General features: G+C 38.2%; 1 protein-coding gene across 1 annotated transcript in view; it reads left to right on the plus strand.

The window, feature by feature from the left end:
- The first annotated feature begins 8,401 nt into the window (after window positions 1-8,401).
- FXR1 (FMR1 autosomal homolog 1) overlaps window positions 8,402-24,760 on the plus strand; it is a 25,352-nt gene continuing 8,993 nt past the window's right edge. Inside the window, 8 exon segments of the mRNA XM_072408153.1 lie at window positions 8,402-8,546; window positions 20,546-20,598; window positions 20,681-20,774; window positions 21,238-21,309; window positions 21,403-21,551; window positions 22,718-22,811; window positions 24,068-24,184; window positions 24,313-24,483. Of these exon segments, the coding sequence (XP_072264254.1) occupies window positions 8,496-8,546; window positions 20,546-20,598; window positions 20,681-20,774; window positions 21,238-21,309; window positions 21,403-21,551; window positions 22,718-22,811; window positions 24,068-24,184; window positions 24,313-24,483 (801 nt within the window). The 5' untranslated portion in view covers window positions 8,402-8,495.

Raw genomic sequence — 24,760 nt, forward strand, 5'->3', positions numbered from 1 at the left:
TTGACCCTCCCCAATCTGGCTTCCGAGTTCCCCATTCCACCGAAACAGCCCTTACTAAAGTGGCCTCATCAGAGCTAAGTCTCAAGGCAACTTTTCACTCCTCCTTCTCCTTGATTTTTCCTCTGCGTTTGACATTGTTGACCACCCCCTCCTAATCCAAATCTTGCACTCCATTGGTATTAGTGACACTGCTCTCTCTTGGTTTGCTTCCTATCGATCTGACCGCTCCTTTCAGGATTCTTTCAATGTGACTTCTTCCTCTCCCACTCTCCTCCCTGTTGGTGTTCCCTAAGGGTCAGTCCGTGTTCCGGTTCTTTTCTCTCTGTACACCTCCTCTCTCAGTAATCCCATAACCTCCTTTGGTTTACAGTACCATCTGTATGCTAATGACACTCAAATCTATCTCTCCACACTGACCTGTCTCCCTCAGTCCTGGATAAGGTCCCATGCTGCCTGTCAGAACATTTCCAGGTCCTGTCACTTTCACCTGCGCAACATCTCCAAAATCCGCCCCTACCTGTCCCCAGAGACCACCAAACTCCTTGCACATGCTCTCATCATCTCTCATCTAGACTACTGTAACCTCCTCCTCTCTGGTATTCCACTAACTCGACTCTCTCCTCTACAATCTAATATGAATGCTGCAGCCAGACTCATCTATCCTTCGAACCCGCTGCTCTTCTGCAGCATCTCCCTGTAGTTCCCTTCATTGGCTTCCATTTCACCTGAGAATCAAATTCAAGCTTCTGTGCTTTGCCTTAAAAGCCCTCCCCCTGTGTCACGGTCTGTAACTGTCTGTCATTTGCTTCACCTATCTTATGTACAGAGCTGCGTAATATGTTGGCGCTACATAAATCCTGTTTATTATTATTAATAATAATAATAAAAAACAGAAAATTTCCCTAGCAGGACACAGGCAGCAAATAACAGTCTGCTAGGGATTTTTACCCTTTACACCAATATAAGTAGGAGCTTTTTTGACGAGAAAAGGGGGAGTAGTGAGTGTTTGTCCCCCTCCCCACTTCTGTATATACCACACACCATCAGAGCCCATAATGAACAACCTGTTCTCCCCAAATATATGTGTGTGTGTGTGTGTGGGGGGGGCAGTTACTAGAAATATGTAAGGGAGTATAGGAGTTTGAAAAGAGTTAATTCGTACATTTTCAATGTTATGTGTTTTATATACAGCTTTTTTCACTTATCCACTGTGTATATTTGCTCCATATTGGCATTATATGTCCAATAAAATATACAATAGGCGAGCAAGTATTTAGCATTTTGCCCAGTTGTGTGCACCTGGCCAATCTGTATTGTGTTATATGCAGTGCTTTTTTGTAAGAAAAAAGGTGCCAGAACTCAAATCTTGTTAATCCTCTAAAGTCCAGACCGTGTACCCACCCCTCAGCCCTTCTCCTCCAGATTCTGTGCCAGACCTTTCACCCAAAGATTAATCTATACAGAGGTATGTGAGGAAAAAAGAGTAACGAAGCTTTGATGAGGGCTCTTGAGTTGTAATTCTCCTTTATCTTTTCTGCAGCCCAACGGCATGTATCACTGCACCGTGAGCAGAAAGCTCTGAATCACTGTGTCAGCTGGAAATTGTCAGGCACATTTAAACAACCGTCCCTCCTCAAATGTTATCACAGGTCATGCAGCATGTGATGACACTTCCCTAACACTTAGGCTGCTCAGCCACTGTCCAGTATTGAATCACACATGCACAGCCTGTTTTCAAAGTGGTCTCCCAATTATACATCACTATTATGCAGCATCTATACTTGCTCAATTACTGTACTGATGAAACCCTAACCCTAAATAGGTTTGGTTACTAATGGAAAATTCACTCCTCCATGGCACTAAACCACAACATGTATTAAAAGCAATTAAACTTGGCCTCCCCTAGTAGTCTCCAAGTACTACCTTACAATTCAAGATACTATGAAAGCCTGGGTATGTAACCATGTTTATCCATTTCACCTTAAATTTACTACCCATCATTGATATATTGGAACAATTTTTTACCCATCTCAGTTTTTTAAATGGTTCTTCCATCAGACTGTCGACTCTCTTTTTCACTGCAGCTTTCTTAAACAGTAATAGCCCTAACACTGATTTTTTTTAAGTATTTCCTTTACCATTTCCACATTTACCTCTGAAGCTCAGCATGGCACATTCTCAACACCAATGTTTTCACATTTATTTGTTTTGAAGTAAAGATATATCAATGTTTTAGAATGTTTCGTATTGTATACTCTGTGCTTTGTAAATCAAATTTAGTAAATATTTTTTCCTGTTAGGAAAAGTTTACTCCAAATGCATATGGCTTTATACACAGGTGGGATAATTCGTCACTTGAAAAGATTTTTTATGATTGTTTCCAGTAACAAAGAAATGAATGATCACTGTACACACAGTGTGTTTCTGTTCTATGGAGAGGGGAGGAGGAAGGCATGCTTTCCTCTATTGACATGCATATTGGTCATTCCCGATCAATTGTTCAGGGCCAGATCAATGTACGATAATGGGAGAACATTGTTCATGCGTCAGATTTTCGCCAGATATGTGAGAATAATTTGATAAGTGTATGCAGCCTAAGGTATCTACAAGTGCTAACCACTGGGATATACCAATAAATGGTATATTACTCCATACATATAGGTGCAGGAGAAACTGTGGTTCCAAAGGCTCCCTTTTTAATATCATATGGCGGTGCAAATCCCTTTGCTCATTTTGGAATAATTTTTTTAACTTTAATACAGATTGTACCTCAACTCATACCAAGCCATCTCCGGATCTGGCACTTCTACAAATGCATGTAGATAATTTCCCTTCTATTCATAGAACAGTGGTTGTCCATCTGTTTCTGTCGGCCAAACTTAATATCACTAGGCCATGGGGAGCTACACAAACACCTAGTCATTAGGAAGTGATTAATGATCTGAATCTTCAATGTTCCCTATGAAAATTATTAGCACGTAAAACCAAAACCTTTTCCAAATTTGAGTTAAATTGGTCTGCATGCTGCTGTAACCCGAGATGCATTATCTAAATGTTTTCCTATTTCAGTAGACTGTCTTTTGTTGTTTCCCTTGAATAATATATTCCTTGCTTGTTACTATTGTTTGCATTGTTACTTGTAATATCTTGCTACTTATTTCTGACTTTAATAAATATGGGCCTGTTCTACACATGTGATATGGTCTCTCAATAAAGAAATATTGATATTTAACATTGATAGTTGTGGTCACTACTACTAGACTAGAACAACTAGATGTGTTCTTGTAATGTTCAATACGTTTTGCAGTTTTCATACATTTTACACCTACTAACTGTAGATGATTTGAAGAGAGTTCGATTTTAATGACCTTGCAATTACCTGGGAGGTCTACATTACAAATCCTATGATACATTTGTATAGATTGTGTCTGCAGCTTTTGTTTATCATTGCATTTTCAGATTAGATTAACTCCCAAATGTAGGACAGGTATTTGAAATCTTGCCTTTATTATATTCATCTGACAGGTTACATTATGGCACAATGCATCTTATAAGAGACAGTAATTCCTGTATCCTTCACAGAAGTTATATATATTTCACAATAATTCTTTTTTCTAAGTAGTTTCCAAATTATTCAAAAATAGATTTCTCACATGTTCTTGGAACACAGTCCATTTTAATATTATTAAAATTTTTAAAGATTAATAAAAGCAATAATTAATTGAGATAAAACCGAGAAATTGGGTTTTATAGAGAGTAAGGGGAAAGGGGATAGCAATGTGTGACAAGGTAACGTGATATGATGCGTCCAAACTTTTATTGGGCGGGGGGCAAAAGACATTTCCTATGGGCTCCCATAGTTCGAAAAGCTAACATCCCTCTGTTCCAGAGAAATTGAGGGTCACAGAAGGTAAGTGGCCAGCTATGTGTAGCAGGTAGCCGCAACATCTGCAAATTTGACTCTAGACAGCAGTGAGCGGTACTGAGCATCTCCCCCTAGGCAGGGTTCTATGGCATGAGAAGGGGTAACCGCACCACAACCTCACTGCCAGTCTGAGTCTTGAGGTTTTGTGAACGAGCAAGTATATTGGCATACCCCTATGCTTGTTGCCATGGAAGTGGACCACTGGGGTCCCTAACATGCAAACTAAATTTAGGGATTCTGGTCTTGAAATAGTCCCCCTAATGTGACAATATTCCTAATTGTTATTAGGATTTTATGCTTGTGACTTTTAGGGGGCTAAAATTTGGTTTAGTAACAGCTTCTATGGTTCTCTGTGTACCCTGAAAATATCTCATTTCTATGACTCCCACTGTAGGAGATATAAAGGTTTACATGGGAATAATGACAGCAGCATGGACACAGACACAGCTCTCATGCTGCTGCTGCTGGGATTATCACACAGTACAAGGTGGGCGGGAAGCAGACACAGCTGATTGTTAGGCCTATAGGACAGGCCCACTCTCAAGGAGCTCACAATGAATTTATGCTCCCTCTCTAGGCAGCACAAACTCATAGAGAAGCATAGGAGGTGCGTTCCCCCCCTTCCCCGCAAGACAATGAGCAGAGAGGTAATGAGGAGAGGACCGGATCTGGCAGCTCTGCGGACAATAGTTAGAAAAACACAAATACACGAACATAAAAGCAATATACCTCTAATTCTATTGTATTATTTCTATATAAATAGTTAAGGATACAGATAATTATTAAAACTACAAATTCATACCAAATCTGTGAGGCTCACCTTCAAAGCACTAACTACAGTTAGGTCCATAAATATTTGGACAGAGACAACTTTTTTCTAATTTTGGTTGTGTACATTACCACAATTATTTTAAATGAAACAACCAGCTTAGGGATGGCTTGTTTCACCTGCATGGAGAGCTCCTTTGACTGCATGTTGTCTGTTCACAGCAAAATCTTCCGCATACAAGCACCCCGCTCCCCTCAAATCAACTCCAGGCCGTTTATCTGCTTAATTGATAACGACATAACCAAGGAATTTCGCACACCAGCCCATGAAATAGCCCTTAAGTCAATTGTCCAATTACTTTTGAGCCCCTAAAATGAAGTAATTGTGTAAAAAAAAGGCTTTAGTTCCTCACATTTTTATGCAATCTTTTTGTTCAACCCACTGAGTTAAAGCAGAAAGTCTGCAGTTCAACTGCATCTGAGTTGTTTCATTTAAAATTAATAGTGGTAATGTACAGAACCAAAATTTGAAAAAAGCTGACTCTGTCCAATTTATGGACCTAATTGTATGTTTTCGATTACCCAGACCCCCCCGCCCTCCCCTTTAAACCATGAGTCTACCCATGTTTCCTAATAGCAAACCTACTTTAAACAAACTCTAACAAAAATCCTGTATTTTGCTTATATTTTAGGTGTAGCAGTAAGGTTAAGCCAAATTTAGGTAATATGTTTTAAAATGGGTAAGCACTACGGTGTCCGGATCAAATCCACCCAGAACACTATCTGGATGGAGTTTCTATGTTCACCCTGTTTGCCTCCTTTCCTCCAGGCACGTTTTTTTGTATCTATATAAACCCATGACCATAAAAATAATTATATCCAAGCTCAAAACTACACCTGTTGTATTACTTTTTGTTTTTTGTTTATTCATTTCTATACAATGTGCTTTTAGGATCTAGCAGAAGAGTCTGAAAGTGATGATGTTAGAACACAGGGATCTTCGGGTGTTTGTACATATTCAATGATAAATTACTGCTCCCCCACACCCAGAGATGACTTTAGCGGGAGATAGGGCCTGCAAACTTAGGTAAGTAAACTTTGCTTCAGGAGTGAAAGAAATGTTGATTTTTAAATAGAGCCCACCTTAAGATGAATGTGAAGAGACTACAAAAGTGGCTGTGTTATTTGTGTGCATCACATCCTTTGCATCTGTCATTTTTTCTTTTTCGACAGAAAAATTTACTTGACTAAATAAATGGTCACTTACTAAGAAAAATGATTGATGTGGAGCTTTATAGATTAGTTCCCTTTAAGAGCCATTGTTAAAAAAAAAAACAAACAAAAAAAAAAAAAAAACATGTCAAATAAAAGGAGGATTTTAAGGAAATCCCAAACTTGCTAAAAGGAGGCTTACTCTTCCCTGCTGCCTGTACTAGTTATCATTGCAGAGAACTGGTCACCGAATGTCCCCTGCGAAATCAAAACTTTTCTAAGCATTTTTCTCCATGGTTTCCAGCAATTGACACCATTTCCTCCTTTTACAGTTAGTTTACAGTCCTCCAATTAGTTTTAACATTTCACATTAACATTTCAAATATACCTAACATTTACTGACTAAAGCTAAGAGTAGACGAGGACTACTGCACACAGACATCTAAAAAACAATCATGTAAACGATAACTAGTAGGTTGACCTAGTTTAGGTCCTGCCCCAAGAGTCTACCTTAGTATGATGGCAGGTTTGCAATTTATTGGCCTAAACTGTTCAGAGATAGATTGATAATCCTCACTATACTTCAGTACACATTCTTCCTCTTAATGGGCTCGCTCATATCTGCATCCTGATTACTTGGAATCAGGATTACATTAAATCCAACATTTCTTACTTCTGGTCCAGTTTATGTCATCCTTTCCTGGTAAATCAGACCTTTCTAATACCCTCATACATGGAAAGTGTTCCTACACACAGCTGACTTCTAACTTAGCCAACTCGGTCTTACTGAAGGACTCTATGCTGAACTCTCTGGTTCTACCTACCAGATGTTATGTCCCTATTGTATCTGATGAGCAAGTAGTTAGGGAACAGGAGTTAGCAGCTGGGGATGAGGCATTTACCACTCCCAGAGTGTGTTGGATAATAAACTTTCTACAGCAATGTAGTTTTTCAAGTGAGTGAAATCCAAAGCATAGGATCAAGTATTATACCTCATCTTCTATAGCGCCACATTTTTTACGTTATTTAGATGCAGATGTGCTGTACTCTACTACTAAAAACTGGGGCATTACGTCAAAGGACCTGTTGCATATCTTTAGATTTCTAGGGTATTTGTGAGCTCCAAAGGAATGTTCTAATATGCAAAGATTGTTTTTTTTCCCTCTGAAGGCAGGTGATGCCCATTTCTCCCATGCTTTAAAAACACAACCCTAAAGTGAATTTGTGGGGATGAGCAAAACTCATGAGTCAGTCAGGACTTATATTATGGAGAAAACATGATTTCAGAACTAGATCTAAAATAATTTATATAACTGGACTTTAGTATGAAGGTATTTTTCAGAGTTCATTATGTTATAATTAGGTGAGCAGGTGGGTTCGTTATTGAACAAGTGATGGGCTATGTCACTTCAGCAATAAACTAAACTCCCCTACCTGTTCCTAATTACCTAAACGCTCCCCATTCCTTTCTTTTTACCTGCACCTGATCCTCCTCCAAGTTCAGGATCTTTGGAAGGTTTGATTGGGCTGGTATGGCAAAACTACTGCACATGTGAATAGGGGAGTTCATTCATTTCCAGCAGCCAGATCATCTGTGGTCATACAACGAGCTGCACATATATTACTCAGTGTACATTAACATACAGACATATAAGTTTGTTTTATCGCAGAAGAAATATAGTCTGTGCAATAAAGGAACGGCATGATCCTTTTTTTTTTAAGTTTTACCTCCAGTAAGCAAATTTTTAATGTTTACTATGAATTTGACATAACTCTCAGATCATTTCTTTGGAAGATCCTTAGGTAGAGACCTGTAAAGAGGAAGCCCTGTGGGCAAAGACAGGGGAGTTCTCCCCTCCCAGGCACTGAACATGATTCTGTCCTTCAAACCATCTTACTATTGCTCAAATGTTCTCCATTGTTTCCATGGAAGTTTTCCAACATGTGCTATGTAATCATGGATTCTGCTATACTGGGCCCCAGGTAAATTAAAGTGTATCTCAAGCCAAACCTGGCTTCTTGGGGGCAGGGTAACTAAAGGCCTTTTTGCTTATGCCCCATTGGGGTAATTTGCTTTATTTCCTGTATGTACCACAGGAAGCGATACCAGATTTAAGGGAATTTCCTGTCTGTGTCTCTTCTGAATTCCCCTCACTTTCAGTCCCCAGATACCAGAAGATAGGTATGCACTGAGCCCCAGCCATCCATATCTATGCCCTGGCCATGTGGGCCCGGTGTCCCTGACTTCCTGAGTTGTAAGACTTCCCTGAGAAGTGATGGCGCTTCTATTTCTGTCAGGGGTGCTGGGGCTCTATAATTAGCCGACAACACATGCGGCGTATGGGATTCCCGCCTCCTCTCTCCTTTCTGGGCGAATATTACAAATCCCCCGTACACCCCCTCCTCCTCACAGCCCCGGGTCCCCTCCATGTTATGACATTCCTTCAGCTCTCCCAGCCGCCTCTCTCCTCCATAGTTGTATCTCCGGTCTCCTCCCCTTCCTCTCCCCTCCCCGCTTCTCTCTCCCTCCCTCCTTGGGTGACGCAGAAACTTTCTAGAAATCCTTCCCATCGCCCTTTGCGTTTCCAACATGGAGGACCTGACGGTGGAAGTGCGCGGCTCTAACGGAGCTTTCTATAAGGTAATTGGGGCGGCTGGGTGTCCCCCCGGTGTGACAGGGAAGGGGACTCGTGCGGCCGGGGGTGAGTGCGGTGCTGGAGAAGGCGGCGGCCCGGGCTTGGCTGCGCTCTCAGGCCGTGGATAGCGAGCAGTGGAGGCCGCGGCTTTGCGGCGTAAGGAGAGCATTGTCGTGCCGTGTCCGGGGGATCCCGGGGACAGAGCCCTGCAATTCTCTATGGGGATGGCACCCGCCATGTCATTTATGTTGTGTCAGTGTATGGGGTGATTGTACAGACTTTATTGGGTGTCCCCATCCTCTGCAAACCATCTAATTATTTCCTGTGCCAGGGGTAAATAAATCCGGGCTTTCACCCCTGCTTGTCCTCAGACATAAAGGGGGCCCTGTTTGGCTGCTCATCATTGTGGCCCCCATCAGGGAGGGGCCCTGATGCTTGGGCAAGCAGGGCATGATAACTGCCCATTGTCCTCAGCTCAGGTGGTTCTGTTCCGATGGGTCTATATGTCAGCGGAGCACTTACTTGCATTAAGTCGGCCCTAATTTAGGGACCCCCGGAGAATCCACACCCTAAATAATGACCTGGGGACCCTCTAAATGAGGGTATAGCAAAATCTGAGGTCCACACATATAACCCATGCTTCTACATCCTGGCTTGGTTCTTCTACATAGATCGATGTCACGTTCTATCCAGACGCAGTTGTTACTGGATTACCAGAACAATGGCGTTCTAACCCATCAGCCCTCCTAAAAATAACCCCCAACTCAGCTGCTGGGCCTTAATCCTTCTTTCATAGCTCCTATGCTGTGTATTTGGGGCCACATCTATAGCCCGTGTGTTGGCATATCTGTGTGGCCCTTGGAACCGCTTTATTTTTCTGCGACTATCTTTTTCTATGTCTCTGGAGAAGAATCTGAGCTGATTAGTAAAGGCGCTGTAATGATAACTTTTGTACCTCCAGGTTATACCCGTCTCCTATGGCCAACCTCCATCAATTCCTATGGCATGTGTGTAGTCTCTGATGGGCATTGCATATATTTGAGGCACCCCTTTTATCAAATGTAACTAAAGTTTTAGAACAAACATTGATTCAAACTTTTTGTACCAATACACAAAAGTTCTGAAGACTCGTAGTCATCGTGTGGTCCATTACACACAACTGCCCATTTATTGTTTATATCGATGTGCCAAGGTGCCCATGCAAGCAGTTCAGGGAGAACACTTTTCACACCCAATTCTTAGCGTGGTGTTATTAGAAAACCTTGACCACATTCATTATGTCCAGCCAACCAAGATCTTGTTATATTTGAGGAATCTGAGTTAGTCGGTGCTGTTTATGGAGCCCTCCTAGGAGACCATGCAATGCTTGTAAACAGTCAGCGTTACTTCCTTATAACAATAACTGCTGGGAGTTCAGAGAATCTTCAGTATAAAAGCGGTGTGATCAGATATGACATGTGTGATCAGTTAGGAATTGTTTTTTTTTATTAGATATTTTAATGACACCATTGATGTTTTTGTTGGTTAGGCTTTGATGTGTGTTATGTTAGTATATATTCTTTTGTCAAATATATTCATTTGGTAGTGATCATTTTAAATGAAAGATGAGATTTGTGTTTCTACGTATTCTATATGTATTTCGTATTGTGGTCCCAAAGAAGCATAGTCATCTCACTTGTGGTCATGTCCACTGGTAAGGGGTGACCTCCCTCTCTTCCCACCATTGGCCCTTTGCTGATTTTAGGCATTTGTACACTTATGGCCACACATTGGAGCCCCTGTTCATACGGTGATTGATAGCCACGCTTGGGATTCATATTTTCCTCAAGTCAAAGAGCAAGTAAAGCTCCTGTGGTCGTATTACCATGGTGGGTGATTTGCCCAAAGAATAGCATGTACTCTTATTTAGAAGAAGGGAAAACATTAGTATGATGTGGATCACTTCTTCCCATAATGTGGACTAATACCTTGTTATCAAACTAAAAAAAGGGCTGTGTTCCTAAAGGAGTAAAAATCTAGCATGTGTACAGCAGTCCTGTGATGTCACTTAGTGATTCTCTGGATGGATTACTAAACAATCAACCAGGGACAACCAATGGACTTTCCTATGGAGGATGACTGAGTGGGGTGCCTCCTATTCATCCTCCCCTCTCCACAGAACTAAACATCACTGTGTGTACAGCCTTAGTTCTATCACACACAAAAACTGTTGTGAAAGATGGATTCCAGTGTTTAACATCCATCATGTTAAGTAACTTTAAGCATCACACTTAACTTTATTGTGGTACCCTCAGTCCCTGCACCCCTATACAGATTTTCCAAGATTGTCTCTTAGAATGACTTGCCTTTCTGGTAACTGGTGTCTTAAATCACTTCCAAAATTCAAACTACAAGCTGCTTGAAAAATAGGGGCAGAGCCCATTCTCTTACAGTGCTGTTTTATTAACTTGTGACTCAGTGACAGAGTGGTAAGTATTAAGTAATTTCTCCTTTTATTCTCATGTGTGTTTTTTTTTTTTTTTTTTTTAAGTCACTTAATGTGTCTCAGTATAATGAATTTATCTCCACACACTTCAGGTTAATGGGCAGTGTTTGTAATTCTGACTGTATAGCAGAGAATGCAGTAATTATGAGCTGGGTCTATGGAGGGGTACTATAAAATGAGTAAGAGACCTAAAATATGCTGCCAGGGAGTTGACCGTGTCAGTTCAAGAGTTCTTCAGCTGTTCCCGTCACTCTCTTATCGCAGGCGCATTGTCAGCTATTTGAAGCATGTCAGCCTTTCTATTTATAAGCTGGCTTTCCTTCATGTGGTGGTCTATACAGAATATTATTTTTAAAAATGAAGTCTCACTTTTATTGGTGACTTAGTTTGTTTTACCTGTTACTTTATCCAAAAGTATACCGACCATAAGACGTTAGTCCGTTCACCCTTGGATTTTCATATGGGTATTCTAATGGGGGAAAAAACATCAATTTCCTGGTGGGATATTTTATCATTTAAAATTACAGAATTTCACCCTTGGGGTGAAATCAGAAATTGGATATCTACTCTCGTGATCCCCAAAAAATGTAGAAAGCTGGAATTGAATATTCTGAAATCTAAGCTTTGGGTGGTCCAGCCTATTAATATGTCCACTGCTTCTTGTTATAAAAATGCTTGAGTCCTGGCTGTCACTGGTACAAAGTTAGGGGTATTGATTCTACTTTTCATCGCCCTGTGCTTTCTCCAGTAACTCTGAATTGGAGGTAGACAGCCAGGCAACTGGCAACCTAAAAAAGTTGCAATCCCCACATTTTATTTTTGTATGTTTTGTTTTTTTGGGACACCTGACTAAATGCATCAAATGAATACATTTTATCTGGCAGGATTTACAGTTTGAAAGCTTTGGAGTTTTCAGTCTGTTCATTAGTAAAAAGACAGTTTTTACTTCTCAAGTTATAGCTTTCAATGAAATGGATCTTGTAACCAAGCAGGAGCTTAGAACACTACGGGTATTAATAAGACATCTGATGTCCTCAAAGTTGTAGATTAATGAGCACAGGTGCAAGGCGCACGCTTGACCAGAAGTATTTTAGGTATTTAAATACAGCTGGAAAAACAGACATATTTCTATACTGATTTGTATATGTAGGATTATATGGAAGATAATATTAAAACCCTTATATGTACAGTGTGTGTGTGTATATATATATATATATATATATATATATATATATATATATATATATATATATATAAATCTTGTAAAGTTTGTTTTCTACCTACATAGGAGTAAAGATTAGGATATGTCCAAACAATCCACATCTGCTCATTTGTTAATGATATGTGAGGTTATATATATATATATATATATATATATATATATATATATATATTTAAAAAAAGTAATCTTGTAAAGTTTGTTTTCTACCTACATAGGAGTAAAGATTAGGATATGTCCAAACAATCCACATCTGCTCATTTGTTAATGATATGTGAGGTATATGGCCTGTTCATTCAATAGAGCATTGTTTTTTTTGGGGGGAGGGGTAGTGTATGGTTATGGCTTTACATACTCCTATTTTTTTTAAATAAAAGGGTATTATCCTAGCAGACAGACATTACAAAAAAAGGCCCTAAAATCTCTTTTTGTGAGTAGAAAAAATTCCTTCTTCATTTGTTTGTTGTCTAAATGCTGTTTGAGTTTTTCTATCCTGTTGAAATGTGGACAGTGTGGGGAAATGTTTCTAAACAATACACAAAGATTTTGACCCACTGGAATCACACTGTTCCATGTGTATTGCAGCACTCATGGTAACACTTGCTTTTGCCAATATAATTTCCCTTTCACACTAAGCTGAAGAACTCTGTGAACCAGTTTTGTAGAATGAAGGAATATGATTTCTGTTTAACCGGCGTCTCCATGCAAAAAAATGCTTGTGTTTTGCAACATAAAATCAGAATAGCGCCTAAAAAGTTTGGCTTAACATAGATAGATTCTATCTAACCAGAACCAAGAGTGAGGAATAGTTTTAACTCACATCAGTTTGTGTAATGTCTACTGTTTCCCATTTTTGTCTGGTAGTCTTAGGAAGTGAGAGAAAAACTTTCCAAAGTAAAGAAAATGCCATGAATAGATGGTTGTCACTGGAAGAAGTGTCACCATTGGAAGATTTCCTCTGTCATATCCTTGTCAGGTTTTTATTGCTGTCTTCCACTTTGGAAAATTAACTCTGTCTATTTGTTGACTGTTTTTATTTAGAAAGAAGGTAAATGAAAAACTAGCTGTGTACAGCTGTCACTGGAATTGAAGATCAATTCAATTCAATGACTGGGGACATCATTTCAGGTGACCGGTGCCTGAGATTTTCTCCTTACTTTAATCTGGCCATACAGAATTTCAACTACTTTCTATCAAACAAACTAAAAATGAAACCCTGAGAAATCAAATGGGAAAATTAGTGGTTTCAATGATATAGGTCAACAAAATATTAGTTTTGATAATCATCAGAAACCACTGCAAACGTTTCTAAATCAGTTTTCCGAGTAGATTTCAGATCGGTTTTCAGTTTTTCCCTAACACATACAGTTCCTGAGTTATGAGTACTATTATAGTTAACATTGGACGTGCATGTATTTTGTACTAAAACGTAAGCACCATTTAAGTGAATGTTAATATATCTTCAGTGTGAAGTAAAATAGGGCACACTGTCGTATAGATCTATTGAACAGTGTCGGTCAGGTACCATTGTTTCTTCAGAAATGCTTAGAGTATGATTTTCTTGTGTAATCTTTGCCTGGATTGTCGCGGTACAGCATCCAGCAGTAGTCAGCCATCATCCTTTCATTCCAGAAACCTTGGTAGCTGTGCTCCATTAACTGAATGTCATGGTGAAAACGTTCTCTTTGTTCATCACTCCCCATACCATGATTTTAGTATGAAAGAAGCAGATTCTGAACTCTTTCCTTGTATGCAGGAGACTTATGGTTGCCCAGGAAATTTTCATACAGCCACTTGCATCCCAAGCTTCTAGCTCAGCTGCTGAGAGAGATTGTTTGAAAACATCATCCTGCAAAACAGACTTGATCTGTGGCCCTATAAATATCCCTTCCTTCATTTTTGCAGTGCTTATGTTTGGAAACTTCTCAACAGGGTACGGAAAACCCATGGAGTTTGATTTACCCCATGGCCTTTACAAGGTTCTTCAAGCCTAATTTGATATGGAGATGTGGCATCTGGATTTATGTGGATCAACCAGAGGCAGAAACTTGACACTGCTTGTTCCGGGTTTATAGATATCTCTTGGTAGCCAATCAGGCTTGACATAATGATCTCCCGTAGATCGGCTGTCCCACAGGCATAGGAAACAGCAATATTTTGTGAATCCTCCTTGCATTTCCATCAGCAAGCCAATGACCTTTAGATCTCCACAGATGTCCCACTGGTGTGTTTTATACTGGATAGCTTCAAGTAGTAACTTCATGTTGTCATAGGACTCCTTTAGGTTAACGGAATGGGCAATCGGTAAACTTGGTTTGGAATTACCAATATGCACTAAGACTGCTTTAAACCTTTAGAAGAATCAATGAAGATACGCCATTCAGATGGAACATGCTTTTGTGACAAACTGTTAAAGAGTGCATTTATATCATGACAGTAGCACAGTGAGCCATCACTAGTGAAGAACTTTGTCAAGTTATGATTTCGTTTTCTGTAGTGCGTTACAGTTACACCCCTTGCAAGCAAGACATTCTGCTTTGTCTTTGGAGAGATTTAGATCACGAACGAGATCATTCAGCTCTGCTTGTGTAAAGGTCTCTGGTTCTGAATCCTCATCAGCCAAGTAGTCAGGATCAGATAATTGGGGGTTGTAACTGGCTGCAACTCCAGCACAAGTCCATCATGTGGCGGTACCGGAAGTGGCAATGAATCATCATGGGAAACAGGCCAATTGCAGAATCAAGGCTGGGATATACAGCTATTTACCTGAGAATCCACTTTTGTTGATGCGGCAACAACAGCAGTCGATTAGATGGTCTCGCGGTTGTCTCCACACCAACAGGATTGCAAATGGCATTGCTGCTTTATGCCGATTTAGCCAGTCACGCAGTCCGTTGGTTCAACTGGTACAGATGACATGTGGAGCCCAAGATTTATCCTGGTCACTAAGTGGACAGCTGAAATATAATTTGTATATCTTTTTTAAGTTCTGTGGTAATTTGGCGATGTTGTGCTCTCATCGTGAATGAATCACACACGTAACAGAAACTGGATCATTAAGGCAATTTCTAGACATGATGACAAATGAAATCGCAGTTAGTACAGTCTCTAACCTTAAAAAAAGAAAACTGTTGTTAAATGTTGTAATATGTTAAGGCTATTTATAACCAACTTCACACAATATATAAGTAGCTGCATCACAAAAACTAGATGTGCTGGAGAAAAACTGAACTAGATTCGAAATCGGCATCACAAAAACTACAAACCCACCATAACATATATATGTTTTTCTTCTAGTTTAATTTTAACTTATTTCTGTAACCTGTACTGAAGCTGGTTATATCATAACTTAGTTAATCAAACTCAGTTGGTAGATTGCTAGGTTTTAGTATCAATTGCCCAATCAATTGTCATAATGCTGCCACATGTATGGATAGCTTTAGATGATTTCCTCAGTCAGTGAAACAACGCAAAAAAATCAAACAAGCCGCATCCAAAACTAAAAGAATTTGATTTTCATACCCTTTGTTTCCATATAAGTTATGTGCACCTTCTGCACCTTCAGCAACAGAACTTTGATTACTGTGAACTGAAATCTAATTGAATAGTTGGGGTTGCCTCACTTCCTAGGACATAACTGAGCTGTCCTTTCCCCCCAACTCCTGAGGATCTTTGCCTCTGTATAGATATGCATTTCCCATGTGTCTGGCCAGCTATGACACCAACATTATGAGGCCTTGAAACAATGATTGACCGTATTCAGAAGCATAATATTTCCCGGCTGCTTGGGTGTGTCAAGTATTCATAGCATATTTACATATTCAAAACTTTTGGTGCTGGCAGCATTTTTTTAATGATCTTTCAAACATGTTAAAAGCCTTGCCTTCTTAAACACCTCCCGACATTCTGACTGCTTTGATGTCACTTGCGGCTGACATCTTCACCTGGTCCTTTAATGTTTAGAATCTTTAGTCGAGAGCTGCACATGCTCGGTTCAGCATTCATTTAACAAGTATTGAAAGACACAGCTGTTACTGTATTTGGAACAGTCCGTTCCCTGGTTTAAATAAAATATACAGGTTTCAGAAATACCTTTATGTCAGCCACAATAACAATATATAAATGTTATTGCTTACAGGTTTAAGGGGCTAACTTTTGAATTGTTTCTTTCATTAAACATTTGTGATCAACCACTATATATGGACAAGAGCTCAGTTCATTGCCACTGGCTGGGCCTTCTCCTCCACTCTTGTTCTTTCTTTTTATTCAGTCCCAATAAAAAAAGGAGTTTTTACATCGGGGCATGTAAAGATACAAATGACACAAACAGATCTAAATATTCCATTTGTTCTTACACTTTTTGAAGAAAAAGTCCATCTTTAAGCTCAGATATTGTCATTCTTGCTGCAATAGCAGCTGCCCAGTCAATATTTCATTCCTTCATTATGCAATAAATGAAACTTTTGCGAAGAAATGTACTTAAGCATCTGTTGCTGACCATTGTCATCTGGTCTGACGATTGTAATTGTCTGTCAGACTCATCCACTGTCTTCATTACTTAGTCAATCCCTGACAAGACTGTAAATGTTGTTTTGTCTTCATTCCCACTTCATGATTTGCATGCCTTTTCCAGACCCTATAAGTAAAGAAGCCAGGGATGCTGGGCCAAACACCCTTTGGTAATGAGGTTTTTATGGTTACAGTTTTAAAAAAATGAAAGTACATGCTGGTTCATAATGTATAGCAGGAGATTCAAAAATCTGTGTTTCCCTGGCTGCCTGGAACCATAAGGTTGCTAGGGTTTTCTTTCAGCAATGAGCAATCTGTGCCTCTCCGTACCAATGATCTTTTTGGCTTCCTGTTAAGGCTAATTCACACTGCAGTATTCTCCCCTGAATTTTATTTAGGCTGGGTGAGAAGTTGTTGGCAGGTGGAAGCCCCTTTTATTTTGACCCAACTTTTCAGTAACTATCCAAAAACAGCCGGGTGGTTATTGAAAAATCCTGTTTGGTGCACCCAGCTAAAAGGAGAAAGGGAGAACACTGCACTGAGGTTGTGGTATTTTGATGACTTTTGAATGCTTGTTTTGGAGGACACTTCATTTGGGAATAGTTGGAAAATAAAAAAATCAGTAGCTGGGGCTTAGGTCCAGGAAGGCAGCAATGTATTAGTTGAGCCTAGCAGAGTCTTCTTTCTCTGGATATTTTATCCTTAGAAACTGTCACTGCTAGTAGTTATCTGGTTAATCCCTTTAAATGAAACCACTAACATACTAATATTGTTTTTTTTAAATACCGGCATTTTTTTTTAGAAGTGCAGGCGTAGGTTTGTCTTGATCTTGGCGTTGCTACACGCTACAGTGTGCCACTAACCTGAAGCAACCAGAAACATCTGAACTTTCATTGTGCATGCTTGGCACATTGTGTCATCAAATGCTGTAGTGAGAATCACCATAAGTTCATGTAAAAAAAAAAAAAAAATTACTTTTAATATAATTAAATAAAAAACACAAAAATCAGCTTAAACAAGAATACATAAATAAATGAAAAATACTTAAAATGCAATAATTCGGTATACTGTATAGTAATATATTTTTCTAAAACACCTCCCAAGTGTGGTAAATTTTAAAACAGTCCAACGTCACATACCTATAGACAAAACCACATAAATATATTTTGTATTATTTTGTATTGGATTGGATACAGGACTTTGTATTGAATCCAATACAAAATATTTGAATTTCCAGCTGCAACCCCCATCGACGGGCGCATGCACTGACATCATCAGGAATCGCCTAGCGACGCGTATGCGAACGCCGGGTGTTCTAATTCTTTCCGAACTTCTGTACTTCCATGCAAAAAGTGTTACATTTTTTGCATGGAAATTTTATTTTAGATTGTAGGCTATATTTCACCAAATTACTTAATAATTCACCGAATTACCGCATAACTCACCAAAATATGTCCAAAATTTAATACATTTTTTTTTATAAAACAAAAAAATCTTTAAAAAAAAAAGTGTATGTAATATAACTGTATAGTAGCTTATATAGTAAATATATATATTTGTATTTGCTTTGTATTGGACTCAATACAGCTTTTTTGTATTGAGTTCAATGCAAAGTTATTTGAATTTCCTGCCCCGCTCACTGCACACACGGGAGAAGACTGAAGACAGAAGACGTGTCCGGAGGAGCTGCGGGGACAGGGTATTTTCTTTCAGTTGTAATCTGATTGTCATACAATGTTGTATGACAATCGGATTGCACTGTAACGCTTGTTTCTATTTTTAGCCACCTTGACTTTAGCTCGGGGTAAAGGATCGTAGCAAGTTCGCTTACCCCGAACCAAGGTCGGGCTAAACGCCCGGGTGGTTAAGAAAACTGGGAACGACAATAATAATAAAGAAAAAACAGAAGAATAAACATAGAAAAATGGTGGTACTAAAAAGTAAGAAGTATTACAATTTAACATTAGACAAATATATCTATATCAGTTGTGACATTGTAAGCACATTGTATAACATAAAAGAAAACAAAATAGTCAAAGAACAGCAGATGAATAAACAGAAAAACAGTGCTCCAGAGCAGTGGTCCGTGAGAAAATGGTGGTCCACAGAAAAATTTGGGCATTATTTCCAATTTTTATGTTTTAATAATAATTAAACAAAAATATTCTAATAAATTCTTATATTCTGAATGACAATTTTTACCTTTATATTGCACTAAATTCACAAACTGCACTAGAGACGAAAAAACAAGGGAGGTGTAGCGTGAGGTCAGTATAGTCTTAATCTTTTTGAGGCAATGGTTGCCGAGCCGTACGCTTCAGTATTGTTTCGACCATTACAACTGTCACCCCGCTCGGCAAATACCGATTCTCATCTGATTTTGTTTTTTTTCTCAGATGCTGTTTTAGGTAAGTATGACCTTAACTGTGTTTTTTCTTTTAACTGTTATATTTAATGGCATCAAATAGATTGACTTTGATATATCATTTCTTGTTTGGTCTTGTATTCAAATGAAATAAACCTATAATGAGTGAAAAAAGGAAACAAATGTTTTGCATTTCTATAGTAATACCAAAGATAATGCAACTAATAATATTCGTAACAACAGTAATACTTCACTTACCCATGAGCTGATCAATGACTCCGAGCCTCCACAGTATTGGGAAGATAATTTTTTTAGAAATAGATTTATTTTCATAAAAGATTTCATATAAATGGTCCGCGGGTTTTAAAATGATCAATTTAGTAGTCCATGAGTTTGGAAAGGTTGGCGACTGCTGCTCCAGAGGAGCCATAGTAAAAACAGCAATATGTATCAAAATCAAACATGTAGCAAAAGTATCAGTGTGACTCTTGATATAGTAGCCACATTGTATGTCATATAAGAAAACAAAGTAAGCAGTGTAGCAAAAAAATACAGAAGTGAAGCAGAGGAGAACAAGACAACTAGTGGAAAATGGAGGGAGGAGGGGTGGTCGTAGCCAGTCAGAAACAAAGAGAAGAGATCTTGTAAAGTCACTTTTAAAATCAACTTGATTTTAAAGGCTAAATCCAGTTGTAGGGGACAGAGAAATAAACATGAGAGCCAAAAAACATGATTACCTAAGGTCATCCGACCAGGTTTTCAAGTCTGTTGTGCCAAGTGCAGATTGTCTTTCACAATCGTTTTGCAGATAAGTGGGGTATATGTTAAATATTTGCATGTAGTTTTATGTATCTTCTATGCATTTTCTCCAGAATGTTTTTGTCTCGGTGAACACATTTTTTTTTTTTTTTGTCATACCTTACAAAAAATAATTTCTTGTCCTCATGCTTCTTTGATGGGTCCTTTACTGTACCCTATTTATTCCTGTAGTCAAAACTGAACTCTTCAGGACTGCTAGTGACATTGAGTAGGGCTTCCCATAGGAATGCTCTTAAAGTACTGTTTTCAATATGCATACAAAATTGTGTACAAGGTAAAAAAAATAGTACAAATAGTATTTACTTTGCCATTAAGTGCAGCTCTGGTGAAATGTTTTTTTTAACTAGTTTTTTTTAACTAGTAAGCTGGTCCTGACTAATATAGTTGTGAAAAGGAGGTGTATGCTGCAAGTAATTGGAATGTCTGAGACCAATAGGTGAGGTACATATACTTGCCATAGCATGCATCTCGGGGTAGAAAGTCACAGCGTGACATTGTTTAAGCAGAAGATAAAAACAATTCATGCCTAATGTCTACATACTGTTCACAGGGGTAATGGATAAATATAACGTGCACTGCACTTAGTACTGTTTTCTTCTATTTCCAGGGATTCATTAAAGATGTCCATGAAGATTCGCTCACAGTTGTTTTTGAGAACAAGTATGTATGCTCCTATTTTTTAATAGCTGCTCATTTTTCTGGTGAATGTTTTACTAATGCAGAATTGCTCTGCAATCCTTAGCTGGCAGCCAGAACGTCAGGTTCCATTCCATGAAGTCAGAATGCCACCCCTACCCGATATCAAGAAGGAAATTACTGAAGGGGATGAGGTTGAGGTAAGGTTGTTTTTTTTTTTCAAAATTTTAGCACTTTTCTGTCTTATTTATGAAAAATGCTTTGCTTCAAAAAACGTTTTCCACCTTTTTGGAAAGATACTGCAAAGGGGTGTCGTGGATTATGTCTCCTTGTATTTCACACAATTATGTGTTTTTATATTGTGTAAAGGCAATTTTTATTGTAAAAAGATTCCACTTTTCTCAAATCGATCAGGCAGTGCTTCACAGCACAAAGGGACAGACGATGTCCCTTCTACAATAAAACATGTCTGATTGCTGTCCTCTTCAGTCAACTATGTATGTACGTATGTAAATGGCTTGGGGTCAATTATTATGTATGTGGGTCAATCTTCTAGTCTGTATTCCTGAAGGTGTGATGTTTGGATGTGGCTTTGCACACGCACACGCAGTTTTTTATGTTTTTTTAATTAAATTATTAATATCTTCACTCTTGTTTTCATAGGTTTACTCCAGAGCCAATGACCAAGAACCTTGTGGATGGTGGCTTGCTAAGGTTCGAATGATGAAAGGGGAGGTAAGTTACACTTTTTTTTTTAACAAAATGTAAGGAGAAATTGAACTTGGTTCTGGCAAATGTAAATAGCATTTTTTTTTTTTTTTTTTGTAGTTTTATGTAATTGAATATGCTGCTTGTGATGCTACCTACAACGAAATTGTCACATTTGAGCGTCTTCGACCTGTGAACCAGAACAAGCCTGTCACAAAAAATTCTTTCTTTAAATGCATGGTGGATGTTCCAGAGGACCTGAGAGAAGCGTAAGTTGTCTCAGAATAATAAATACTGCTTTTCCAGCATCCAGTCATTTAGTTACTCATGTGTTTTATTTATTATAGCTTAAATGTGATTGTTTACCTTTCAATGAACGGCTCACTGCCATGGCCCCCAGTCATTCTCTGTAGGGCTTCAATGGGTAGACACTATTTTATGGTTTACCCTGCTTTGCCACCAACCTATTACCATTCTGTCCTGTATCGTGTCACAAAATGTGATGGGTGAACAAGTGAAATATGGACTCTGGTGCTTTTTTAAAAATGCTACTTGCCTTGTTGTAAAAAGCTTCAGTAATAAAATGGCTTACATTATACAAACATACTGTAGACAAGTGTCGAAATTTTTCTGAGCATGTCCCGGTCAGTGACTTCAATGAATTAAAGCAATAGTATTTCAGATGGGTAGACTGGCATCTCCTAAATATAGTTCTTGACTGGGAATTATTACAGTACCTGCTCTACAGCACTCATTTTATATTAATATGACTGGAAGAAATTGCACCCCTTTTACAAACCTTTATTTGACAGATGAAGAAAGACCTTCCACCATAGCACAGAGCAATGGTTGACCTCCCACATATGCTAAACACATTGTTTTCTGGACACTGCTAAGATGCTTTTTCCGGAGACCTACTATCCAGTAAATTAGATAAGCAGCATGTCATTCCAGTACAGACTTTTCAAAGTACTAAAAGCATTTTGGAGGTAGTGGTTGAAAAAGTTCTTCATTAAAGGTAGCCAATGATATTGACATACAGTTTAACATTAAATTGTCTTCACCTGGAAAGATGCCTAAAATACCATATAAACTACAATGAACTATCACTGCAAACAGTTGCACACTTGGTATATGCCAAAACACCAACCTGATTTACAAAGTTAGCATTTGGCAAAAACACCTCCAATACTTCATTGTTAGTCCAACTGCGGGGTACATCAAGCAGCGCACTGCATAGGACGCTCAATTGAAGCAGGATAGTATCTTTCTGGGAACTTTTGGCTTGCGTACTGAGCAGTTTGCGGTTCTCATGTGTATAGACAAGGGTTCCCATACTCATTATTTCATTGCTATAAGTACACTTGAACATTTTTCAGTTGCTTTCATCAACCTAAAACAAACTTTTTAATATCCTTTGTTTTATATTACACAGGTGTGCCAGTGAGAGTGTGCATAAAGAATTCAAGAAAGCTGTAGGAGCATGCCGTGTGTATTTTAATGCAGAATCTAATCAATTAATTATACTGGTAAGAATGTGTATCTGCTGATATTGGTTTCTCTAGATCAATTTGTTTTGCACAGTTGGTACTTAAACTGGACGTATGCTTGAACAATAAATCGAAACAATTGTCAACATTTAAATTTTACTCTTAAGAAATTAGGATGTGTGTGAAAGTCGGGCTTGTGACCTGATCTGACAGACAGTCCTATTTGTATTCTAATATTTCTTTTTTTTTTTTTTTGCTGAAGAGTGTGAGGGACAGATGTTAAAGCAGAACTATTGTTAAATAAAAAAAAAAATCCCACTTAGCTTTATTTCCGCAGAGCCCCCTTTTCAATCACTGAAAATCCCAGTCATTGGGAATGTGCAGAAGGAGCAGCTTGAAGCCTTTTGTAAAGACTTTAGGTGGAGGGGGATCCAAGAACATTTTTACTTTTTTTACAAGGCTGGTCCATTTTAAGCAGAGCTGGCCCGTGGAAGGTTTTTTTTTGAACTGGAGTGCTCTGTTGGCTGAGATCATGTTTAAAATAGTGTAGTAATCTGCTGTGGTAATGGTTTCCGAAGTGAAATTGCTGTTTTATGATGAGCATTCAGTTTTGCAATTCTGCCTTTTTCACAGAAGTCCACAAAACTATGTATTTATATATTTTAATTTAATTTTCAATCTGCGAAATGTAAATAAAAACTTAGAGAAATTTTGATAAACCTAATTCCATTCAAATACATGACTATTTTAGGAAGCTAATTTTTTGGAGTTACTGCAGTTCACCCTAAAATAAATATTTGTCCAATTTTGATATTTTGGAAACTGGTTTTATAGGTCTTTGATGTTTATTTGAAAATTGAGATATTTGGTCACTATAGTGTTAGTATAATGACTCTTTCTTACTGACTCATAAATAGTAATATTAAACCTTAAAGCACAACCAATTTGCAGCACTGTAAAGTCTTAATATGTAACAAGCAATATTAAACTTTTCCAAGTACATAAGTTATCATTTTTAGTGTGTTAGCATACATGTATGCAATTATTCACAAAAAACTAAAGTATAAAAAATTAAAATCCCTTTTAGTTTTTGTTGTAATGTAGTTTTGAGATGTAAATTCATACTCTTGGTCTATCAACACAAAGTTTTGCATTGTCTCTAGAAAATGATTGTCATTGGTTACATGAACTTTTTTTAGGTCACTTGCTTGTGACCTTAATCTGCTGAGGTTTATGAACATAAATTGTGTTTGGTATTGCTCATATTGACTCCTTTATATATTTTTTTTTTAAAGTCTGCAAGTGAAGCAACAGTGAAGCGGGTAAATATACTTAGCGACATGCACTTACGCAGTATTCGAACAAAGCTGATGCTTATGTCCAGAAATGAAGAAGCGACAAAACATTTAGAAGTAAGTTATTCTCTAGACATTTAATATAACTTCTAATGCAAGTCTTTCCTTTGCACTATTGTTTTTAGTAGCAAGGTGTGAATTCATGTATACATTTTGTCATTGTAAAAATACTTCTATATTTCTAGTGTACAAAACAACTTGCAGCAGCATTTCATGAAGAATTTGTTGTCCGAGAAGATTTGATGGGGCTGGCAATAGGTACACATGGAAATAACATCCAACAAGCCAGGAAGGTTCCAGGTATCACAGCTATCGAGTTAGAAGAAGACAGTGGGACATTTCGAATTTATGGTGAGGTTAGTATCTTAACAATTTTTTTTTGGCCTGTAATAATAATTTTTGTAATAGCTCTTTGAGAAATGTGTGACAGCAGCTGCACAAAAAAATCATATGCATTCCTTAAGTATTCAATTTATAGTATATGTAAAGTTTCACTTTGAAATCTATGTAGTTGACAGATAAAATAAACCCCAACAATGAAAAGTGATATTATAGATATTCAAAAATGACCTTAAAATATGTATGCTTGTGTTTTGTGTTTTAATGTGTTTTTTTTTTTTTTTTTTTTTTTTT

Source organism: Pyxicephalus adspersus, chromosome 4 (assembly GCF_032062135.1).
Source record: "Pyxicephalus adspersus chromosome 4, UCB_Pads_2.0, whole genome shotgun sequence".
Classification (NCBI taxonomy): Eukaryota; Metazoa; Chordata; class Amphibia; order Anura; family Pyxicephalidae; genus Pyxicephalus; species Pyxicephalus adspersus.